Source organism: Haliotis rubra, unplaced genomic scaffold (genome assembly GCF_003918875.1).
Source record: "Haliotis rubra isolate DU_JTF1 unplaced genomic scaffold, ASM391887v1 Scf52, whole genome shotgun sequence".
NCBI classification, from domain to species: Eukaryota; Metazoa; Mollusca; class Gastropoda; order Lepetellida; family Haliotidae; genus Haliotis; species Haliotis rubra.
In genome coordinates, this window is record NW_025767213.1 from 2159722 (window position 1) to 2182212 (window position 22491).

The 22491-nt window shown below is 39.1% G+C and overlaps 1 protein-coding gene across 5 annotated transcripts in view; it reads left to right on the forward strand.

The window, feature by feature from the left end:
- LOC124292558 (caspase activity and apoptosis inhibitor 1-like) overlaps positions 1–22491 on the forward strand; it is a 224676-nt gene that overhangs the window by 59564 nt on the left and 142621 nt on the right. For all 5 annotated transcript variants that reach the window (XM_046729695.1, XM_046729698.1, XM_046729694.1 and 2 more), the window contains one exon: positions 9831–9989. In XM_046729695.1, coding sequence (XP_046585651.1) covers positions 9864–9989 — 126 coding nt within the window. In that variant the 5' untranslated portion in view covers positions 9831–9863. The remainder of the gene's footprint in view (positions 1–9830; positions 9990–22491) is intronic.

A 22491-nucleotide genomic window follows, 5' to 3' on the forward strand; every position in this document is an offset into this window, starting at 1 on the left:
TGCACCTGCTGAAACCTGCAAGTTACAAATACACTGCACAATCTGAATCCTTGCATCTTATAGTTAATGGCCTATAAACATTGTAATTTTACTTAATATAGTACATTATACACCATACATAATTCATATTAATTACTTACAGTCTAGTTGTAGTTAGTGATCTAAGATCAACATGAATAATGCAGGAATTACTGTCATTTGTCAGCTGCAATAACAACAAAATGTTTTTAATGTTGTTTTGGGATCCATCTTGAACGTACTTAACGCTTTTATGGTACCATTGGTTTGGGGACCTCCGATGACCCCTGCATACTTTCATAGGTATACATCGCGATTCAGTTATGTAGATTGTCTCAGTGTCTTCTAACTCTGGAATGATTAAATGAAAGAAGAGACTTTCATCCCACTGTAAAGAATTGTATGGGCTACATTTCTAAGGGGAATTCATGACTTTATTGCATCATCAGACAGAGCATGCCAATACTTTGATCAGTGATGTACTGAAGTATCGAATTATGCTAGAGATCATGGTGATGATGTTAAAATAATTATTATTATATTTTCCACTAGGTCTTTATGATGAAATTTAACCTTAAATATTTTCAGTCAGAATCCAGTTTTAACAGTTTCATGATTGTTAGTTATTGAATGGCTATTTTGATAATTTTGTATAGATGCGCATTTCTGTGATTGTTGTTGCCTTGTGCTTAATGAATCATGCTGAGTTTGGAGGCATCTTGCTTGTCTCGGATTGTTCTTCAGAATAGAAACAGATGTCAAGGGATCCAACAGCAGCAGATTTTAAGCATTTTCAGCTTTGATGTTACTTTGTGTATAATTTGCATGGTATACACTGTCCTCAAGAATGCTTTCTTTATGACTGACTGCTGATGTGAAAATGCTTTCCTGAATGTAGTTCCCAATTTTGAGTAGCTAGCCAGGTTTGACCTCGTGATGATCAGTGAAGAGCTGCCACAGTGTCCATCTACCATGACGTATCGGTCTTGTAACATACAGGTCTTGTCCATCTATTTATGTCTCCTTGTACTGTGTACCATTCATTTGTCATGTTCATCTAAAACAGACAATACTGGACCTGATTTACTCTCCACACAGGTACATCATTTTTCAAAATCTCAGTTTGATCATATGAATTTAAAATGTCAATGCCAGTGAATAATAAGCCATCAAATATCTGCTGAAACAGATTTCATAGATGTAACAGGCAAAACATGGACATTTTTGTATCATTGGATCTTCTTAAATCATGCGATGATTGTGTTTGTTCATATACCCTGATCTGTTGCTCATTACATTATACTTATATCTTCATTAAAATAGGTCAGTTAGGAGGTGCAAATATTCTGTCTAAAGCTTTTAATATGGGATGGAATCATGACACATCATATTTCATACGAGTCTTTGAATATCTATAATATAGAGTCCCATTATGTGATGAGTGGGGGAAGTATGACGTATTGATAGTTGGGGCCCTTCACAACCCAACCTGTATTTGAGTACCTGATTTCATGTGTTGATATGGTAGACATGGATTTGTGCAGAATAAAGGGTATGGTTCTAAGAAGCAATAATTTATTCAACAATACAAATTTTGTATGCACCACTTGTTCTACTTATGCTATGGATGTTTGCCATGGATGGTGTCCCTGACATGTTGAGAATTCCATCGGATACTTGCCTGTCATAGTCTCCGCAAGGACCTGCAAAGCATCTGTTAGAACATTTTCATTCAGATGCCAGTTCGTCAAACACAAGTCCTGGAGCACTCCCACATGGACTTCATGGACTATTTGTCTGCAGTTAAGGGTTCCTCCTGGTTGCCAGTCTTCTCACATGGGCTCTTCATCCTTAACAGGATTGCCTAGATGTTCTTGTGTTCACTGTTCTCATGGCTGTATGATCTCTGGATGATAGCAGTGATGTCGATTTCATCAGGATGATACAAGTTATGGATTCACGACTGATCGTAATAACCGTATGGGTATCGTACTTAAGTTTTCGTCACAACGTCCCCCTCGTGTAAACATCCTTCCTGAATCATGGCCACTGATGGGTGACATCCCACTCAGAGATCACATGGATCTTACTGATTGCACATCAGCACAATTCCAGGGTTTCTTACCTCCCCATGGACTCAAAGAAAGGCTATGAGGAAGAACATCCCCTGGGTGATGTATCCCTGTGGTGGGAATATGGATTGCTCTTATCCTCACTTCTACCCCCATATGGACAAGACAGCCCATCCACCCTCAATTGTTGGAGTATGTGGGCTGCTACCCCCCTGTCATATCTTGCCATATGCTGCCATACCCTTCCATAGCCATGTTATACCAAGAAGATTATCGAAAAAGCATGATGACAGATTTTGTGAACAAAGTTTGAAGAGAAAGTTGTATCAGACATATTGCTAACTGTTATTGGATCCACAGTTTCAGATGAAGGTTCCTTTACATTTATGAAGAATTCTTATTTTAAATTCTTCATATCAAATTGGTCTGTCTATGTCCAATAGGTAATACATGTATATTGATGCTTCTATTAACTGGTTTGTGGCTAGTGGTCGTCGTTCTACAGCACAAACATCCTATGAGGACACTCATCCAGACACACCTTTAATGATCCCCATAATTTGGTGGGTGTCATCCACAGCCACCTCGATGCCATAAGTGTGTTTGAAGGCTGCATCAAATCATACAAAGATGATGATGTCACAACCTATCACAGCCACCAAGATCTTTAACGACCAGCTGAGAACTATTATTGGCAAGATATGTCTAAATGCTTTTTGGTCTCCACCATCAATATTGCTGGGTCTTCATTTTTGCCTTAGCTGTATGCCCAAAACCAGGATTCCTCTTTAAGTTAACAGGTCAGGAAGAAGTTCATCGCCTCAAAAGTGCTTTTCGTCGCTCAGACCATTCGCAGCAACAACCTGATTCTCTTGTTCATCCGATTCTAAGCAACAAGGATCCAGCCAAAGTCAAGTGGCCATGGGAATTGTGGATGACTCTAACCCTGCTCCCGTTACCATCCAGAGACCATGAGGTCTTGGCTTTGTCTGCCAGTTATGATCTACAGCTGCAACATTTCCACTGGCTCTGGGTTTGGGAAAGAGTCATGTAAGCAGATGATAATGTCACATAGTCAATATTTTGTCATTTTTTGTAACATCATCTAGGTAAAAAAAATGCATCCAATCACTGATGCTTTTGTTCCAGGTCTGTAACACATATTTTGAAGTTAAGGTGTAAGTTATCTCCCTTTGTCAGGTACTCTTGCATAACTCCTGTATGTATACTGGTTCTATCGTGGTAGTATGCCTATATGTGCTAATAATCATGTTATCTGTAACTCTTACACATATCCTCAAAGAGGTATGATTTGTCACTTGTATACACATATCCATTAATTTGATGTGATATATTACTTTACACACATATCCATGTATTCACATATCCATTTATGTGATGTGAGTCATCACTTTACACACATACCCTTGTGTTCACATATCTGTCTATGTGATGTGATTCATCACTTTACACACACACCCATGTGTTCACATATCTGTCTATGTGATGTGATTTATTACTTTTACACACATACCCATGTGTTCACATATCTGTCTATGTGATGTGATTAATCACTTTACACACATACACATGTATTCACATATCTGTCTATGTGATGTGATCTATCACTTTACACACATATCCATGTGTTCACAAATCTGTCTATGTGATGTGATTAATCACTTTACACACATACCCTTGTATTCACATATCTGTCTATGTGATGTGATCTATCACTTTACACACATACCCATGTGTTCACATATCTGTCTATGTGATGTGATTTATTACTTTTACACACATACCCATGTGTTCACATATCTGTCTATGTGATGTGATTAATCACTTTACACACATATCCATGTAGGTGATGTTATTTGTCACTTTATACACATATCCATGAAGGTGATATTTGTCACTTTACACACATATCCATGTAGGTGATGTTATTTGTCACTTTACACACATATCCATGTAGGTGATGTTATTTGTCACTTTACACACATATCCATTTGTTCACTGATCCGTTTATGTGATTTATCACTACACACAATCCATATATGACATGATTTATCAGTTTACGCACAATCCATTTATGACATATGATTTATCAGTTTACACACAATCCATTTATGACATATGATTTATCAGTTTATACACAATCCATTTATGACATATGATTTATCAGTTTACACACAATCCATTTATGACATATGATTTATCAGTTTACACACATATTCATTTATGAGATGCCATTTATCACTTTTCCACATGTCCATGTGTGAGATTATAACCTTTTTAGCTATTCATCTGGGTTTAGCTGTTGGTAAAGACATTTTCATTTGAGACCATGTACAGATTTTTGCATGGGGACATAACCACTCTGTTTAAATTTTCCTGCCTATGAACCGTGAGTAGTTTCTTTTCAGTCTACTGGAGAAGAACAAAAATGGGTCTTGATAATGATTGTAATGCTCTTTTTAATGTCCCTATGGCTGAGAGAAATATGGACAACATGAAGCTGAAAATGGGAATGACCTCCAATCTCTGTATGTCAGAATTGTACTTCATCAATACTGTGCTCATTAATGCTGTTGAAACTTGCAGGCATTCAAAAACAACTATTTGTCCAAATAGGAAACGCATCAGCTGCTAGCTTGATGTTGCCTCCTAAGATCTGATTCGACAACTACATTCTGATAACGTGTCTCGGTATAATATCGCCTGCTTTCATTACATGAGTTTAGGAAATTAAACGTGAGATTCTCAAACAATGTCACAAGTGTATCCATCATCTTAAGATATGGCAGCGCAATTTATCGAAAGAGGATTAAAATGGAATTCAAGGAGCTTGACGGGGCTGGAGAAGATTAGAATGCCAAATTATGTAGAACTATATCTGCGTTTTGATTGATTGGGAAAAAAATCGCCTTTAAATTTGAAACTGACTACCTTTGAACTATCCTTCCAACCATCCTAAATGAAACAGTGATTCGTTAGTTAGCTGGAACAATTGTTTATTAGATTGATGGGGCAGTCACAACTGCTTTATGTCGGCTGGGGGATGAAAGGTCAGTAGAAGTTTATGCCACTCACCCTTGATGTATTAAAACTTCATTGCATTGGGCTTTCTAATGATGACATTGGTAACCTAGCAACGGGCATTTAAATTTGCATTATGTACGTTTTGGCTAGGGATTCTTCAGCTTTAAGGGGAAAATCGCCTTTGATAATTTTTGCCCTCAAATATTTATTGAAATTTGTTCAGCGTTTTGATGGCAAATCAATTGCATTCGAGGCCCAAGATAAGAGAGTTGTGGAAAATGTTCAAATTGAGTTTGTGGCTGACAAACAAGGCATACAAATGGCCCGATGTTTTCATTAGCTCCCAAGTAGGGACCGCAGTTCCTCTTCAGCAGTCGTATAGACAGCTAGCTTGAATTATGAGTGCTTTTTAAGGGACTCTTTGCTCAATACGACCATTTATTAGCAATTCAAAGTTTTATTCTTTTTGTTGAAACTATCTCTGAAGGGAAATTTGATTTTTATTCATGGATGTTTCATGTAACGTTGATGACAAATATATCAGTGATTTCAATTTTTTGCCGAAGCTAGAAAAAAATTCTGTTTCTCACAATTCTGAACAATCAGGCTTGTCATAACGGTGAAAGAAGATGAATATTTATTAATTGCACCTGTAATTCAAAAACAATCCAAGCATCCACTGGATTTGCATTATTATCATTCTTTCATCTAGGTTAAAATGTTTGTGTATTCTCTGACGTTACTTACAGAAAAAGATTAATTATCAGTTTTTGTTATGCTGTAATTAGTTGTTTCCCCTTGAAGTTGCTGTTAGAAAAGAATGCTGAAATACCATAGATATTTTTGTACAGTGTTATTCACCATTGACAGATCTTTTCTGAATATCTCAATGTTTACATTCAGCAGGTGGGACACTTTGTTTGATGCATTAAAAATGTTCTGTGGAACTTGAGAAAGTTTTAATAAAGCAAGGGTATGGTTATCAGATTTGAGATTGATTTCAAAATTATCAAGGTTGTATTGAAATCTAACACCAAACAAGACTATTAAATCAAAGTAAATTACAGAGTAGTGCGGATTATAGAACTTTTCCACAGTTTGTTTCCATAGTGAATGTGGATTAAAGAGCATTGTCGCAATGATAGTATCAGTGACACAGCGTAAAGGGTTAACACATGTCCTTCCTTCACTTCAGTTAAATCATTAGACTGGTGAGGACAGCATAACAATGTAAGGGGTTAAGCAAATTTCTATGAACTAAAAGACCAGTAGCTGTGAAATTGAAGGGACTTAACACTACCACCAATTGGGCAGTCATACCCTAGCCTGGAGGACAGGCATTGTGTGGTGCTTTGCCTATTGTTCTCTTTGACATAGGTATATCTGGTAACCGTCAAATGGTCAAATACGTTGACCACTCGCCACAACATCTGCCCAGTGACCCTTCATATCCTGAATTTGACATATACAGCCTTTTCTTGACTGAGGATGATGACACTTGATTATTGAGGAAGTATCTCAAAATATAATCTCCAAAGTTTGTGGAAGGATACATTTCTGAGAAGGATGTGCTTGTCACTCACTTTCAACCTAGTGTGCTGTTTGAAACATTGAACTTCAAGTTCAAGGACCATAGTTACACAATTCATCATCAACTTCATTGTACCAAGAATATTTTTTACTTGTTACTGAGTGAACCTCTATTTTTGCAATTTCTGTATGGTTTACTTATTGTATTTAGTGAGTGACAAGAATCAGCACAAGAAACACCAGGAAGATTTTTTGGCCCATAGAACATGGGTCTAGTTGCCCCCAGGTCAGTTGATGGACAAATTTGAACCACACTTCAGTGACAAGAACAAATCTGGAGAGTGTGTTCTCCCTGCATGTGTCAGAAAACCTGACTTGTCCACAAGATCAGACAGCTTTGTCAGAGCCTTTGATTCAGCATGTGACATGTCATTCAGGCTTGTTCTTTAGGGCAGGCCATTCGGACTTGTTTGCATATTTCTCTCTACAGACTTGGATAATTAGTTGTTACACACTTCAAGTTCATTATTAGACTGGATGGTCATTTTCACTTGTCAGAGATGCTTTTCAGTCTCCTTTCATACTGGTTTCATAGCTTCCAGGTGGCCATCTCATCATGCTTCCCTCTTCCACTGGACATGGTCTAGGTGCCTGTTTCATTGCTCTCTATGGGGAAAATGCAACCCTTACTCACACTAGCTCCCTGATTATTCAAATTTAACAACTAGTAAATTTCTTTCAGCTTGAAATACAACATTGACAAAGGTCAGATCCCAGGCTCTTGTTATTTGTTCTTTAATCAGAGCAGATGATTTAACTTTTCCTGTGACCTGCTGTAGACTGTAGTGGTACCACAAAGACCTTAAAAGGGCCTCTTTCCTTTTGGATTCTGATGTTAGGTGGTTCTGTTGGGGTATCTAAACATGGTAACTTTGGTTCATACCCGATATAAGACATTTTTCATCTTCTCCTTAGCTATGCCCAAGCTCAAAGTTAGACCCGCAGCACACAAGGAATAAATACACTGACAATAAAAATGTAAAGGGCTGTACGTAAAATTGGTCAAGGGAAACCGACCCTGTTTTATGCAGATATCATCAGTCCACTGGGCCAGTCATTGTCAGATTTTTTACTGTTAGTTAATTTTAATGGGCTATCTTACCATCCTTTATTATATTGAAACCCTGAACTCATCGTCAAATGTAAATTGAGTTTCACTTTTCCAATTCGTAGCTATTCCCCTTTATACACAGGATGATATCACTATATCATACATGTCCACTCCAACCCCTGTCTGTCTTGTGTAACTTGAAGCTGATTGTGTGTGTTGGCATTCTAGCTTGTTTACATTGTTTGTTCAGTATGTTCAGCCTGAATGTTACATCAGTTCTCAGATAGCTGACCTTCTTTTATCACAGGAATGCCATTGAACATCCCCATCTTCTCCATAAACAAATATTTATCTTGTCTCTGGACTCATATTCATTGAATAGAGAACATTTTAGGCATTAGTCAGGGAAGACAACAGTTTTCAAATCGTGTATGTGAAGACATTTCAGGCTGACCACTTGACCATATGTTACGGTGTGCTTGCACTTATGTGTGGCAGTGAACTTACTGGAATTGGACAGTCAGTTAATGGTGTTTGTTGAAAAATCTTCTGTCCAGTAAAATTAATTTAAAGGGATGTTTACTTCAGTCATTCACTATATTATCTTAAACTGGATTGCAATTTGTTCAAATATGTGGAGAGCAAACGAAAAAGTAGAAGATTAATGTGATACCACTAACTGCTTGAATATTTTGAATAACTATATCTTCTATTCCATATTTAGTGACAGTATTCAAATATCCAATTGGCACTTACCTACAAATTGATTGCAGTAAATTGCATGTTTGCTATGTCAACTGATTCCTGAAGGAAAATCCATCATGTTTTTGCGTGAATTATAAATTTTACATTATTTGGTGACTCTTGCAGAGGTCATTACTGATATCTTAAGTTTGGGTCATGGAATGAAGTGTCAGGTCTGTTTATGTTTGCATCAACTAACATGTTTTCATGGCAGTGTAACTGAGGTTGTTGCGGGCATGTATCACAATCAGGTTGGATGAAGTCTAAATATGTCAGTGTTAAGTGAGTTATGAAGGACTATTGATTCGTATTCAAAAACATGTATATCAATGAATTTACTGGAGTTCATTGTGTCAAGAATGGAACACACACATCGCTGTCACTTGTCTCATTTCTTGTTTTGTATATTTGCTGATCAAAACAACTTCCCTCATACTCCAAAGGGTGTTTTTACTACATCATCCACAAACACAGAGCTAACCTCTTCCACAGCTAGGAAACTTAAAAACCTAAAACATATATAAAGAATAGTAGTTCATGTTTTCACCAATAAATCAATTTTATGCTTTGTGTCTGAATGACAAAGTCTTGAAACATTCTCCTACATTCCAATCCTACTTTGGTCCTGTGCTGTAGTATTCTGAGTTTGTATTAGATTGAACATTGCCACCCAGAAGTTGTTATTCGGATAATTACTAAGAAAGTGGAGTGGAGTGAAGATAGGTGCTGTTATGAATCAAGAAGAATGATATATATCATGTATGTACCCTTGGTATTACCAATACATTATACTTAGGATGGAGGATTGACAATTGTGTGTTCCTTCTTTTCTTCCAGTGATGAGGGTGTAATCAAGTTGCTTGGGGTTTTATTTGCGTTTTATTGCATATCACTCATATCACAGTCAGGCCTAATGTGATATATGTTCACTACATCAGTGAGAATCACAATTATGGTCAGGAGCTGACACACCAAGCATCATAAATAGGCCAAATCTGGGATTCGAACCCACGAACAGATGAGACTGGCAACTAATTGTTATAGCCCTTCACAATCTCTTATGCCTCCTCAGAGGATGGAAGATGGAAACTTAGGGATGTTCTTGAATAGATCAATAAAGAATGATTTATTCCATTTATTTCCTGTAATAGACCATTGACAAAATAGGATTGACAGTTTAATGTTTTCCTATTTTGTATCAACTGTGAAGTATGACTGCCACTTATGTTTCATTGGTTAGACTGGTGAGGAAGGATGATCGCCGATTGCAAATTTCCTGAGTTTCTCTGACCATTGACCTTCTTTTTCAGATGACAAGAGGCTGAACCTTCTGAGCAATAAAAATGAGTGCAGCCAAAATGGTGGCAGACTCAACACAGTCGGATGTGGTATCAGAGTTTGCCACCAAAGGTCGACATAGAAAAAGTGGAGAGAAAAAGACTAAAAAGACAAAGAGAAATGGCAGGAAGGTAATGTTGATAGTCATATCTCAGAACAACCTGACCTCGCTCGCACGCACGCACGCACAGAGTGGACGTTGCATATTTACTTCCAGTTCCATGGGAAATATGTTTGCTAAATAGAAATAATTAGTTCAAGCTCAGAAATGGCTGTCATCACAAAAAACTGTATCTTCAGTCCCTGTCTCTACAAGCCCCAAGACAGCGAACTTAGGATTAGTCACACAAATGTGGGGGAAATATTTCTTTCATGAAGGTAGAAGTACTTATGTTTATTTTCCATAACATCTAAGTAATAAGTACAATGAGCATCAGAATAGCACTAGGCTAGCTGAAAATACATACCGACTGGCCTTGGGCCTAGGTCTGTAGAATAGTGCTGCAACTGTTAAAATAGTTGTTTTGTGTGCCCTAATGATGTACAGATCCAGGCAATGGATTTATCCTGGTCATAGTACATGGTGTGGAAGCTTCTACTTTCATGGAACTTTGCAAGACATGTTTGTAGGATAAGCTGAAGCTGTAGCTGCAGCAGAAATATAATTTTCTAGGCTATAATCTTTTGGCACAACAGAAATCAAACAATGATAAATATTCATGCTCTCTTTCTCTTTGTCAGTTTTTGCACGTGGTGAAGTCATTTCAAGTTCAAAACACATATTTTGTGAAACTGAAAAAAATGATTCGGTAACAACAGCCCTTATAAATGAAATTGTTAGTGTGATATTGAAGAGTAACATACCGTGAAACCTCTTCACCTTCTCCGACTTCTACTAATTCAAGATGCTCAGACTGAAACTGTTGCAATAAATCTCATTAACTGAACACCTATTCAGCTGTCATTGATAGAAGGAATGAATTATTTATTAAGCAGAAGAAATTTATATCAAGGCTTTTTTTAATCTTATCTTCAAACTTCTTGAAAACAAATGCAAAAAGTATTTTTGACAATGATTTTGGTATCTGATTACTCCTTTTAGAATTGATTCGTGATGTCAGCTTAAAATCCTTTGACTTGAACATGAAGGGTAAAGATAGGTTACCTTGATATTGCCTCTAACGTATTATTAAAACTTATTACTGTGTGCAAATTGATTAATAATCTATGAAGCATACTGTTATTCATTTGAGTATGACTTGAATGGTTTTATAATCAATCTCCCAGTCTCAAGCAATTGCAATGAGATTATGATATTGGATACGTATCATTTTCTGTCATTGTGAAACACATGGGATCATATGACTTAAGTGTTTTTGCAAGTAACAATACTGAGGTCACAGTGACATAAAAATATATATAAATTAGATTAACCTTTCTCAAATTACTTTTTGTTCATGGTCCCTGGTTCTTATTGTTGAGTTGAAGGGGTTTAACAATTTTCTTTGGTCTGTATAGAACTTAGTAACTTGAGTCGAACTTTGTATGTGATCACAGTTATTTTTCATTTTTAATGACAGGTTCATATCCAACTTGTTTAAAAAAACTTGCCACAAAGATATAATCCTTGAACGGTTTCCAACGTACAGCAAGAGTCTGTAATGTCCTAATGTATAGTTGAAAGGTGCTTATGTTTTGTGAAGTTATTGAAAAAGCAACAGTTGTTATGTAAACTTGGGTACACTGTTCAACATCTTCATGTTTTAACAGGTTATTTATTTTACTGCCACCTTTTGTTGATAATTGTGGAAGAACAAATGTGTTCATGAAATATAAATATGTTTGTAATAAGTTGGTTTTTTTTCTTACTTCCAAGTTTTTTTTTATATTTCTGGTGTTTAAAATCATGGTTATATTTCACCGAAAATCCATCATCTAGAAGCATTTCCAATTTCAAATGTGGCAGTAGTTTTGATTTATGATAGTATCAAGAATGAATAATGTATTATTCTGTAATTTAAGAGAAAAATGGCCTGGTTTTGATTGTGAAAGTTGATCTGGTTTTCTATCACTTTATACAATATTGGACATAATATTATTCAAACCTATCTGCTTTAAATGTTTTATTCAAAACTAATTCATTCCACTTTCTGAACTGCTTGATAGATAACAACTTTGTGATGCATACTCTGTAATGCAAATACGCTAAATCTGATTTATTTAATATAAATACCATGCATGTTCATACCACTCATGTGCCTGTACTTCAACTCTTGCTAGCTTTCATAAGTACAATTCTCTGAATACATTCAATTCTGATTTGTATAGAATTCCTTTTCATGGATTGATTATGTTTGAAAAGCAGATGACGAAGGATTGGATATAATTCTCATGTAAATTCTGCTATTGACATGAGGGTAAACAGCTGTCAGCATTGAGATAAATGGATATATTACTTTGGCATTAGCAAACTGTTGAAATTTACAGTAACATGACATCTAGGTGGAATTCACTAGCAAAAACAGCTTAGTGCTAGGTCATACACAAAGTATTTACGCTGCTTTTCAAGAATTGAAGATACTTGACAGTAGTAGAACTAACAAGACAGTAGAACTTTTCTATAACAATCTTGTGTGTTAACAGTGTGCCTGCTACTAATAAATTGGGCATAGAATAATTCTATAAGGCTTCCATGGTTGGGAATTCATGTCAATACTTATATATTTCTAGTATTTTCTATGAATCTTCAAGTCAATTAAGGCATCATTCATTGTCAAAGTCAGTTTCGGTTTCATTTCAGAGTTTATCGTACAGAATTAATACTTTTGCTTCTACCTCAATGCAAAGAAGGAGATTATGAAAGTAATATGTGTAAGCAAGTAAAGTGAAGCTTCAGAAGCTGGCAAAGTTATAGATTTTCATGTTGTAAGCTACGTGGCTAGTCTTTGGATGATGTACAGGCCTTGACCTTGAAGTTAGTGGATAGGCATCATAGGTACAGGAAAGAACTAGCCATCCTCTCTGTATATAATTCAAACTATTTGACAAATTTGGTTTATATTTGCTTTGTAATTATACTCAAATATGTATTTTGTAACTTCAGATTAATTGCCATGAATATTTATGATAATGATGACAGAAAGTATCCTTATGAACATTGTTAAACTTATAAGATGTATAGTAATTGTTGAAAGTAAATACTTCCTCTGAAATGATGTAAGAGATAGCTTATTTTATGATGGGACCATCTGGGGTGTTATAAGGTAGTAGAGAGTATCATGAGACTAGTAAAGAAATGCATCACAATACATAGAAAATTCATGCTATTCATCATTATTCATGTTTTTGATTTGCTGAAGTATAATTATCTTTTAATATTCCAAACGTTTAATTTAATTATGCAAAAAGTATCACAATGCCAATAGTCATGGTATAACATTATGTGAGTACTTTTTGACACTAAATATTCATTTTATGTTTCAACTCATATCATATATCTTTTGGAATAATTTAGAACAGTAAAGTTTTTACTTTCAGGATTAATAATGATTAATTCATATTTATGATTAATACCTGTGAATATGTCTTTTGATATCAAAGTTGATTTGAATATCATAATTGCCTTCATATCAGATTTTATGACATATAATCTTGCCTGTATTTTACTGTGCATGTCAGTTGGAAGTTTGTGTGATTGTTCACATATTAGGAATGTGACAAGTTTGAAAGTGTACAACATTAGTGTTTGTTAAGCAGAACACTATGTGCTTATGTTATCATGTCTACTGAAACGGGCAACAGTGCAGTGTCAATTATGTTCTTTGTTTAAACATAAATCCTTCTCAAGGTACCTGATATGCTTAGTTTTGTAAAAATTCTAAAACTGCTGTTGATGTTTTCTTTCTGCTCCGATAAGATGTTCCCCTTCCCGAAATAACTGATTTGGATTAAATGTCCTCAAAAACTTTTAAAATATCATTTACTTTCATCCATCTCTTTGAACGCCACTTCTGGCCCCATTACCTGTCCCACCACATCCTGCCCATCTCCATGGACCACATTCTGCCCTTCTGCTTACCCCATTTCCATGGACCACATCCTACCCCGTCTCCATAGACCACATCCTGTCCATCTCCCTGGACCACATTCTGCCCTTCTGCTTACCCCCATATCCCTGGACCACATCCTGCCCATATCCCTGGACCACATTCTGCCCTTCTGCTTACCCCATCTCCCTGGACCATATCCTGCCCATCTCCATAGACCACATTCTGCCCTTCTGCTTATCCCATCTCCCTGGACCACATCCTACCCCATCTCCATAGACCACATTCTGCCCTTCCGCTTACCCAATATCCCTGGACCACATCCTGCCCATATCCCTGGACCACATCCTGCCCATATCCCTGGACCACATCCTGCCCTTTTGCTTACCCCATCTCCATAGACCACATTCTGCCCTTCTGCTTACCCCATCTCCCTGGACCACACTCTGCCCATCTCCATTGACCACGCTCTGCCCTTCTGCTTACCCAATATCCCTGGACCACATCCTGCCCATATCCCTGGACCACATCCTGCCCTTTTGCTTACCCCATCTCCATAGACCACATTCTGCCCTTCTGCTTACCCTATCTCCCTGGACCACATCCTACCCCGTCTCCATAGACCACATTCTGCCCTTCTGCTCACCCCATATCCCTGGACCACATTCTGCCCATATCCCTGGACCACATCCTGCCCTTCTGCTTACCCCATCTCCATGGACCACATTCTGCCCTTCTGCTTATCCCATCTCCCTGGACCACATCCTACCCCATCTCCATAGACCACATGCCCTTGCCCTTCCTGGACCACATCCTGCCCCATATCCCTGGACCACATGCCCTGCCCTTATCCATCTCCTGGACCACATCCTGCCCTTCTGCTTACCCCATCTCCATTGACCACACTCTGCCCATCTCCATTGACCACATTCTGCCCCTTCTGCTTACCCCCATCTCCATTGACCACATTCTGCCCTGCTCTCCATGGACCACATTCTGCTCCTTCTGCTTACATCTGCCCCTGACCACATCTCCATCCTATCCTCTCCATCCATAGACCACATTCCTTCCCCTCTTGACTTACCTCTACCATCTCCATGGACCATTCTGCATCCTGCCCATCTCCATGGACCACATTCTGCCCTTCTGCTTACCCCCTGCCCTCTCCATGGACACACATCCTTTCCCCCATAGCTCCTGGACATCCTGCCCATCTGACCACATTCTGCCCTTCTCCCTTACCCCATCTCCATAGACCACATTCTGCCCTTCTGCTTTATATCCCCATCTCCATAGACCACATTCTGCCCTTCTACTTCTCCCCATCCATGGACCACATCCTACCCCATCTCCATAGACCACATTCTGCTCCCTTTCTGCTTACCCCCCATCTCCCTGGACCACCATCCTCTGCTTACCCCATCTCCATGGACCACATCCCTACCTGCTCCATAGACCACATTCTCTGCTTACCCCATCTCCCTGGACCACATCCTGCCCATCTCCATAGACCACATTCTGCCCCTTTAGACTCACATCCTGCCCATCTCCATGGACCACATCCTACCCCATGCTTCCATGGACCACATCCTACCCCATCTCCATAGACCACATTCTCCATACTTCTACTCCCACCACATACCCCCTCTCCTGCCATCCTTCACCATAGACCACATTCTGCCCTTTTGCTTACCCCCATCTCCCTGGACCACATCCTCACCCCTCTCCATAGACCACATTCTGCCCTTTTGCTTACCTCCCATTTCCATGGACCACATCCTGCCCATCTCCATAGACCACATTCTGCCCTTTCTGCTTACCCCATTTCCCCCATCTGCCCTTCTCCATAGACCCATTCTGCCCATCTGCTTATCCTACCTCCTGGACCACATTCTTCTCCTTCTGCTTACCCCATTTCCATGGGACACATCCTGCCATCTCTATGGACCACATTCTGCCCTTCTGCTTACCCCATCTCCATGGACCACATCCTACCCCATCTCCATAGACCACATTCTGCCCTCTTTCTGCTTACCCATCTCCATGGGACCACATCCTACCCGCATCTCCATAGACCACATCCTGCCCTTTCTGCTTACCCCATCTCCCTGACCACATCCTGCCCATCTCCATAGACCACATTCCTGCCCTTCTGCTCCTGCCCTTCTCCCATCTCCTGGACCACATCCTGCCCATCTCCATAGACATCACATCCTGCCCTTCTGCTTACTCCCATCTCCCTGGACCACATGCCCATCTCCATAGACAACATTCTGCCTCCTTCTGCTTACCCCCATCTCCCCTGGACCACATCCTACCCCATCTCCATAGACCACATTCTGCCCTTCTGCTTACCCCATCTCCCTGGACCATATTCTGCCCTTCTGCTTACCCCATTTCCATGGACCACATCCTGCCCATCTCCATAGACCACATTCTGCCCTTCTGCTTACCCCATCTCCCTGGACCACATTTTGCCCTTCTGCTTACCCCATTTCCATGGACCACATCCTGTCCATCTCTATGGACAGCATTCTTCCCTTCTGCTTACCCCATATCCCTGAACCACATCCTACCACGTCTCCATTGACAACATCCTGTCCATTTCCCTGGACCACATTTTGCCCTTCTGCTTACCCCCATGTCCCTGGACAACATCCTGCCCATCTCCATAGACCACATTCTGCAATTCTGCTTACCCCATAGCCATGGACCACATCCTACCCCGTCTCCATAGACCACATTCTGCCCTTCTGCTTACTCCATCTCCAAGGACCACATCCTGCCCCATCTCCATAGACCACATCCTGCCCTTTTGCTTACCCCATCTCTATGGACCACATCCTACCCATCTCCATGGACCACATTCTGACCTTCTGCTTACCCCATATCCCTGGACCACATCCTACCCCATCTCCATGGACCACATTCTGCCCTTCTGCTTACCCCATCTCTATGGACCACATCCTACCCCGTCTCCATGGACCACATTCTGCCCTTCTGCTTACCCCATCTCCCTGGACCATATCCTGCCCATCTCCATGGACCACATTCTGCCCTTCTGCTTACCCCATCTCCCTTGACCATATCCTACCCCATCTCCATAGACCACATCCTGCCCTTCTGCTTACCCATCTCCCTGGACCATATCCTGCCCATCTCCATGGACCACATTCTGCCCTTCTGCTTACCCCATCTCCCTGGACCATATCCTGCCGCATCTCCATAGACCACATCCTGCCCTTCTGCTTACCCCATCTCCCTGGACCATATCCTTCCCAGCTGAAATGAGCAGGCAAAGACCATGGTAGACCATGGTATACCATGGTAGACCATGGTATACCATGGTAGACCATGGTTCACAGACCATGGTTGACCGTGGTGCATCATGGCTTACCACGTCCGGTAAATGGCACCACAGTTTACCATGGTCAAAAGAGACCATGGTCTACCATGGTGAAAAAAAGACCATGGTGTACCATGGTGAAGAAAAGACCATGGTGTACCATGGTCCACCATGGTCTATCATGGTTTAGCCACGTCCGGTAAATGGCACCACAGTTTACCATGGTAAGATAAGACCATGGTCTACCATGGTAAAAAGAGACCATGGTAAAAGGAGACCATGGTATACCATGGTCTACCATGGATTACCATGGTAAAAAGAGACCATGGTGTACCATGGATTACTACTGAAAAAAACTGAAACCATGGTCAGTATACCCTGTTCGGTAGATGGCACAACAGTTTACTATTAGAATACCATTATTTAGACTATGGTAAGAAACCAACCGCGCCATACCACAATATATACATTGTAGTCACATACACCATGGCATAGAGATCAATTAGAATATTGGGTATTGAAGAATTAACATTAAACAAACTCATGCACTGAAAACAAACTGTTCAAATTATGAAGACACATTTTATTGCTGACACTGACAGATTTAAATGAAAGACAACTTGAGGAGAGTTGTTGGGAAACTCACAGGGATTGAGGGATATGCTGTGCAACAAGTACAAGTCTCAAGCAAACTAGAATTACATATCCAGTAATGCTGCTAGGGACAAATGGCATGTGGACATGTTCATCATTTTTCAGAGGATATTCTTATCTATTATTTTATTCTAAAAACATCTTTAGGGCAGCTTGGATGTCAGTCTATATCCAGGAAAATTAACCAATTCAGAACACCATTTCATGCAGTAATATATAATTTCAGAAAGAGTAATCACTTTAGTCTATATGGTTTAGAAGTAGACATAATAAATGAGAGTCACAACCAACAGAGAAATTACAACAGGGCCCAAAATCATCTACCTGGAAGTTGTACAAGGGGCATCACAATTTCTCTCAGAAGAAACAGGATGCACACAAGTCTAAAGAACCTTCAGGAAGAGCAGTGGTGACATCCCCGAAAATGTCCACATTGGTTCAGGGATATTGAGTGAGTGAGTTTAGTTTTACACCACTTTTAGCAATGTTCCAGCAATATCACGGCGAGGGACAACAGAAAGGGGCTACACACATTGTACCCATGTGAGGAATCGAACCCAAGTCTTCAGTGTGAAGAGCAGACGCTCCGGCTCAGGAATAAACTCATCTTGTAGAACTTTATCTTCAGTGTTTCAACATTAGGACCATTTCTTCAAAATTGTCCAGTGGAAATCTGAAAAACACACCAACATTTAATCACAATCATTCTATTTCAAACAGTCTTAAGCAAATATCAAAAAAGTGTTGTTGTTGTTTTTTTAAATATATATTTACAGTTGCTCAAAATGTTTTGTATTTTTAACATATTGTAAATATTTTTTCACCAGACTCTAATTATATTATTCAAAATAATTTCTTTACACTGATGGCAGATGACTTTAAATTATTTTTGTAATATGAAGAGTCTATGCCAAGTAACACAACATGTATTAGAAATTAAAACACAAAATTGGCTTCTAAATCACTAGTCTACATTCATAACCAAATATAATATTCTGAAATGTTTACATTTCCCATTTGTTATAATAATCAACATATCATAACATAGAAAAACGTATCTTACTGTAAGTAAACCTATTTCCACATTAAGTGAATAGCTAAACGTTTTGGCACTGTCATTTTTGGTTTACAGTCAGTAGTTATTCCAAAACTGAATACAAATACGACAGAAAGAAAATGAAATATCCATAAACGTGCCTGTAGCAATTATCTCCCTTTTTATGATCCTTGAATTTATTTTGCTGTCTGTGTAATCTAAGCAAACAAACTGAATCTTTCAGGCTGACCTCTACAAGCCCCGTGAACTTTGACACCATTCGATCACCGATAACTTAACTTAAAAAAGTCATAACGGTTTGGGGTTTTTTAAAAGTACCGTTAGATATTGGTCGTGTGTTAACATAGATATGTACAACATATTGCACAAAACCCAAATTAACACTGACTTTCCGTCATTCTCCTCAAAAACTGTTGCTTACCACGTCACATATGTTCGTATGTGCGTATTCCCAAACATCAAAACAATTTCAATATATCTGCACTCAAAACAATTTCAATATTGCTGTTATTTACTTACCGCTCATGCTTATGTCCACTGGAATTCAACTTGAGATGTATCCATCGGCACTAAATCTAGTCTATTCCTTTATCATGAGTTCTTGACATATCCATCGCTGGATTATCCTCGAAATCCGTCATTGCTAATATATTAGGGATATTCTTCGCTTGGATCGTTGTAGTCTATTGCCAGTGTTGACAAAGTTGTGTTTTCGCCTATCACTGGTTTTGGCTGGCTCACAAATGTCTACGTGACAAGTAGCAGCTATGGCATCAGTCGTGCCCTGAAAGCGGTCGCGTGTCTCCGTGATCGCATTACTATCTCCATTCGGCTTGTCCCGGTATGGTAGCTTGAGTTGGAAGTTGAAACATATTTTTTAGAAAAGAAAAATTAATTAGTACGACCAGGGATGTATCGTAACTATGTATGGAAAAGGCTGTATGATTAGTGCTATCCGTTCTTGAAGTTGCAATAAGATTACGTAAGCACGAAGGGCGTGGCCGTGTTTGCAATCACGCGATCGAGGTACTTCATAACAACCCTACGTAGTCAACAGTGGATAATTTCTCATCTTATTAACAAATAAAGGCAAGAATTACAATATCTAGGCATCAACATCAAAATTAGAATTCATAAACAGTAATATTGTCAACGGCAGGAATCGCGAAAAGAGATATTCAGTGTACACGTTCCTTCGTCGATCATAACGTGGAAGAATAGTTTTTGCACATATCCCCGGCAATAATTTAAATTTCATTAATCTACTTTGATGTAATCTCTTCCGGGTCATATTGCACGTGCTGAACAGGAAGTGACAGTGAAATGTGTTCTAAAATCGGGAGCTTCACCATTAACATTGCGAAAGACGTACTTATAACAAGTATGGGCACGTTTGCCGATCGTGATCACTCACGGGAGAAATTCAATGAAATGAGACGATTTTGACATTGTACTTCCAAATTTTATTTTATGGAGTAAATATGAAAAAGAAAGAGAATTACAAATCTTCCAACACTAATTGGTTACGCTGTTATTGACAGAAGGTAAGTTTTACGCAGAACTGTCTATGTTTCTAAGACGGATCGTGTTAGGCACAGAATATTGTTTCGCCTTCTGTCGTGCATTGTTTTTGTTGTTGCTGTATTTTTTGAAAAAACAACAACTAAAGGCAACCAGGCACAAAAACTAGTAAGACCACGAGAGACGGGGTTTACACAGTTTAATGGACAATTTTAGCAAAGGGGACGGGCAAAATTATTTTATTTTCAGATGTACGGAGGGTTAATTCTGTTTTGATTTTCAAGTGTATAAGACGTCCTTTGTTCCTTATTTGTTTGTGTGTTTCTGTAGCAACAATGAGAAAGTTAAATTACGTGAACTGTTCCCGTTGATAATTGTTTTTTATGACATTGTGTTCTTGTATTTTTCATTAAAACACACTTCATTTTAACTTGTCTCTCACCGAGTGAAGTTTTCAATTTTAGTTGTTTAATGCACACAGACGTAAGAACAAGGATCTGTAAAAGTATCTGTCATGAATATTCATTAAAGGCAAACTAACTCAGGAAAAACATTTTTCATCTGCCATCTGCAATTAGTATAATGCTTGTGTAACACTTCATTGAATGCTCCCGTTATTTTGTTATTCATAAATGAAACACAATGTCATGAAACAGTCAGGATTTCAATTTTAATTTTTTTATTTATCACAGTTTGAAATGTAAAATTGGTCTGTCATGACCATGGTCTACCATAGATTTGTCTGTGATGACCATGGTCAACCATTACTTTGTATGAGAACAACACCATTGTCTACCATAGTTTTGTTTAAGATGACCATGGTCTACCCTGGTTTCTGGTGACCATGGTCTAGAATGACAATGATCTGCTGTGGTATACCATGGTCACCATGGTATACCATGGGGAGAAATGTTGGTGACCATGGTCTACCATGGTTTCTGGTGACCATGGTCTGCTGTGGTATACCATGGTGACCATGGTCTACCATGGGGAGAAATGTTAGTGACCACGGTTTAGCATAGTAAACCATGGTAATACCATGGTTTTCCGTGGTAAGCCATGGTCAACCATGGTGCCTTTTCAGCTGGGTGCCCATCTCCATGGACCACATTCTGCCCTTCTGCTTACCCCATCTCCCTGGACCATATCCTGCCGCATCTCCATAGACCACATCCTGCCCTTCTGCTTACCCCATCTCCCTGGACCATATCCTGCTGCAATACCTGTCTTTTCTCAGTTTACTAAATTGTGCCCAGGGACCTCCTTTTCATGTACTACATCCTACACTACTACCTGCCCCACTACCTCCTGCTTGTCCTACTTGCTGTCTCCTGTTCATGTATCACATTTTAGCTGTCCCCTGTTCCAAGCACCATGTACCTGCTCTTCTGCTTGCCTACATTCCATGCATCACATCCTGCTCCACTACCTGCCCCGCATCCTGCGCCCGCTCGATGAAGCACAACCTGCCCATTTACCTGCCTTCAGACCCTGCTCTACATACACTGCCTTTCCAACCACCTCCTATTTCATATCATCTCTTCACCCTCCCACCAAACAGCAGGCCCTAGCTCTTCCACACCATCTGCTAAGAAAGATGCATTTGAGGTCTGATTTGATAAGCCTGTTTGTGTTGCTTAGAGAAAAAAATAAAACAACACAGAAAAGCATAAAATTAGCATTTGTCAAAAGTTGCATGTTGGTATAAATAAACTGACAGCTTAGTTTGAGATGCACCAGGGTTCTTGTTACTTTCTAAATACATTTAATTCCTTCTGATGTACATCACACACAAAAACACATGTGTAAAACATCACATTTTACAATAGTAAATTGAGAAGAAAAATGTTGAACTTACGTGCTCTGGGTGTCGTTGCTTGTATGAGGAGACCGGCGTTGAATAATATGACTTGGAGATACACTGCCTCAAGTTTTCTGCAGATAGCAGTAAGGCATGCTGATTTCAAACTACCTTCAAATATACATGTATATGTTTAAATTGAAAACAA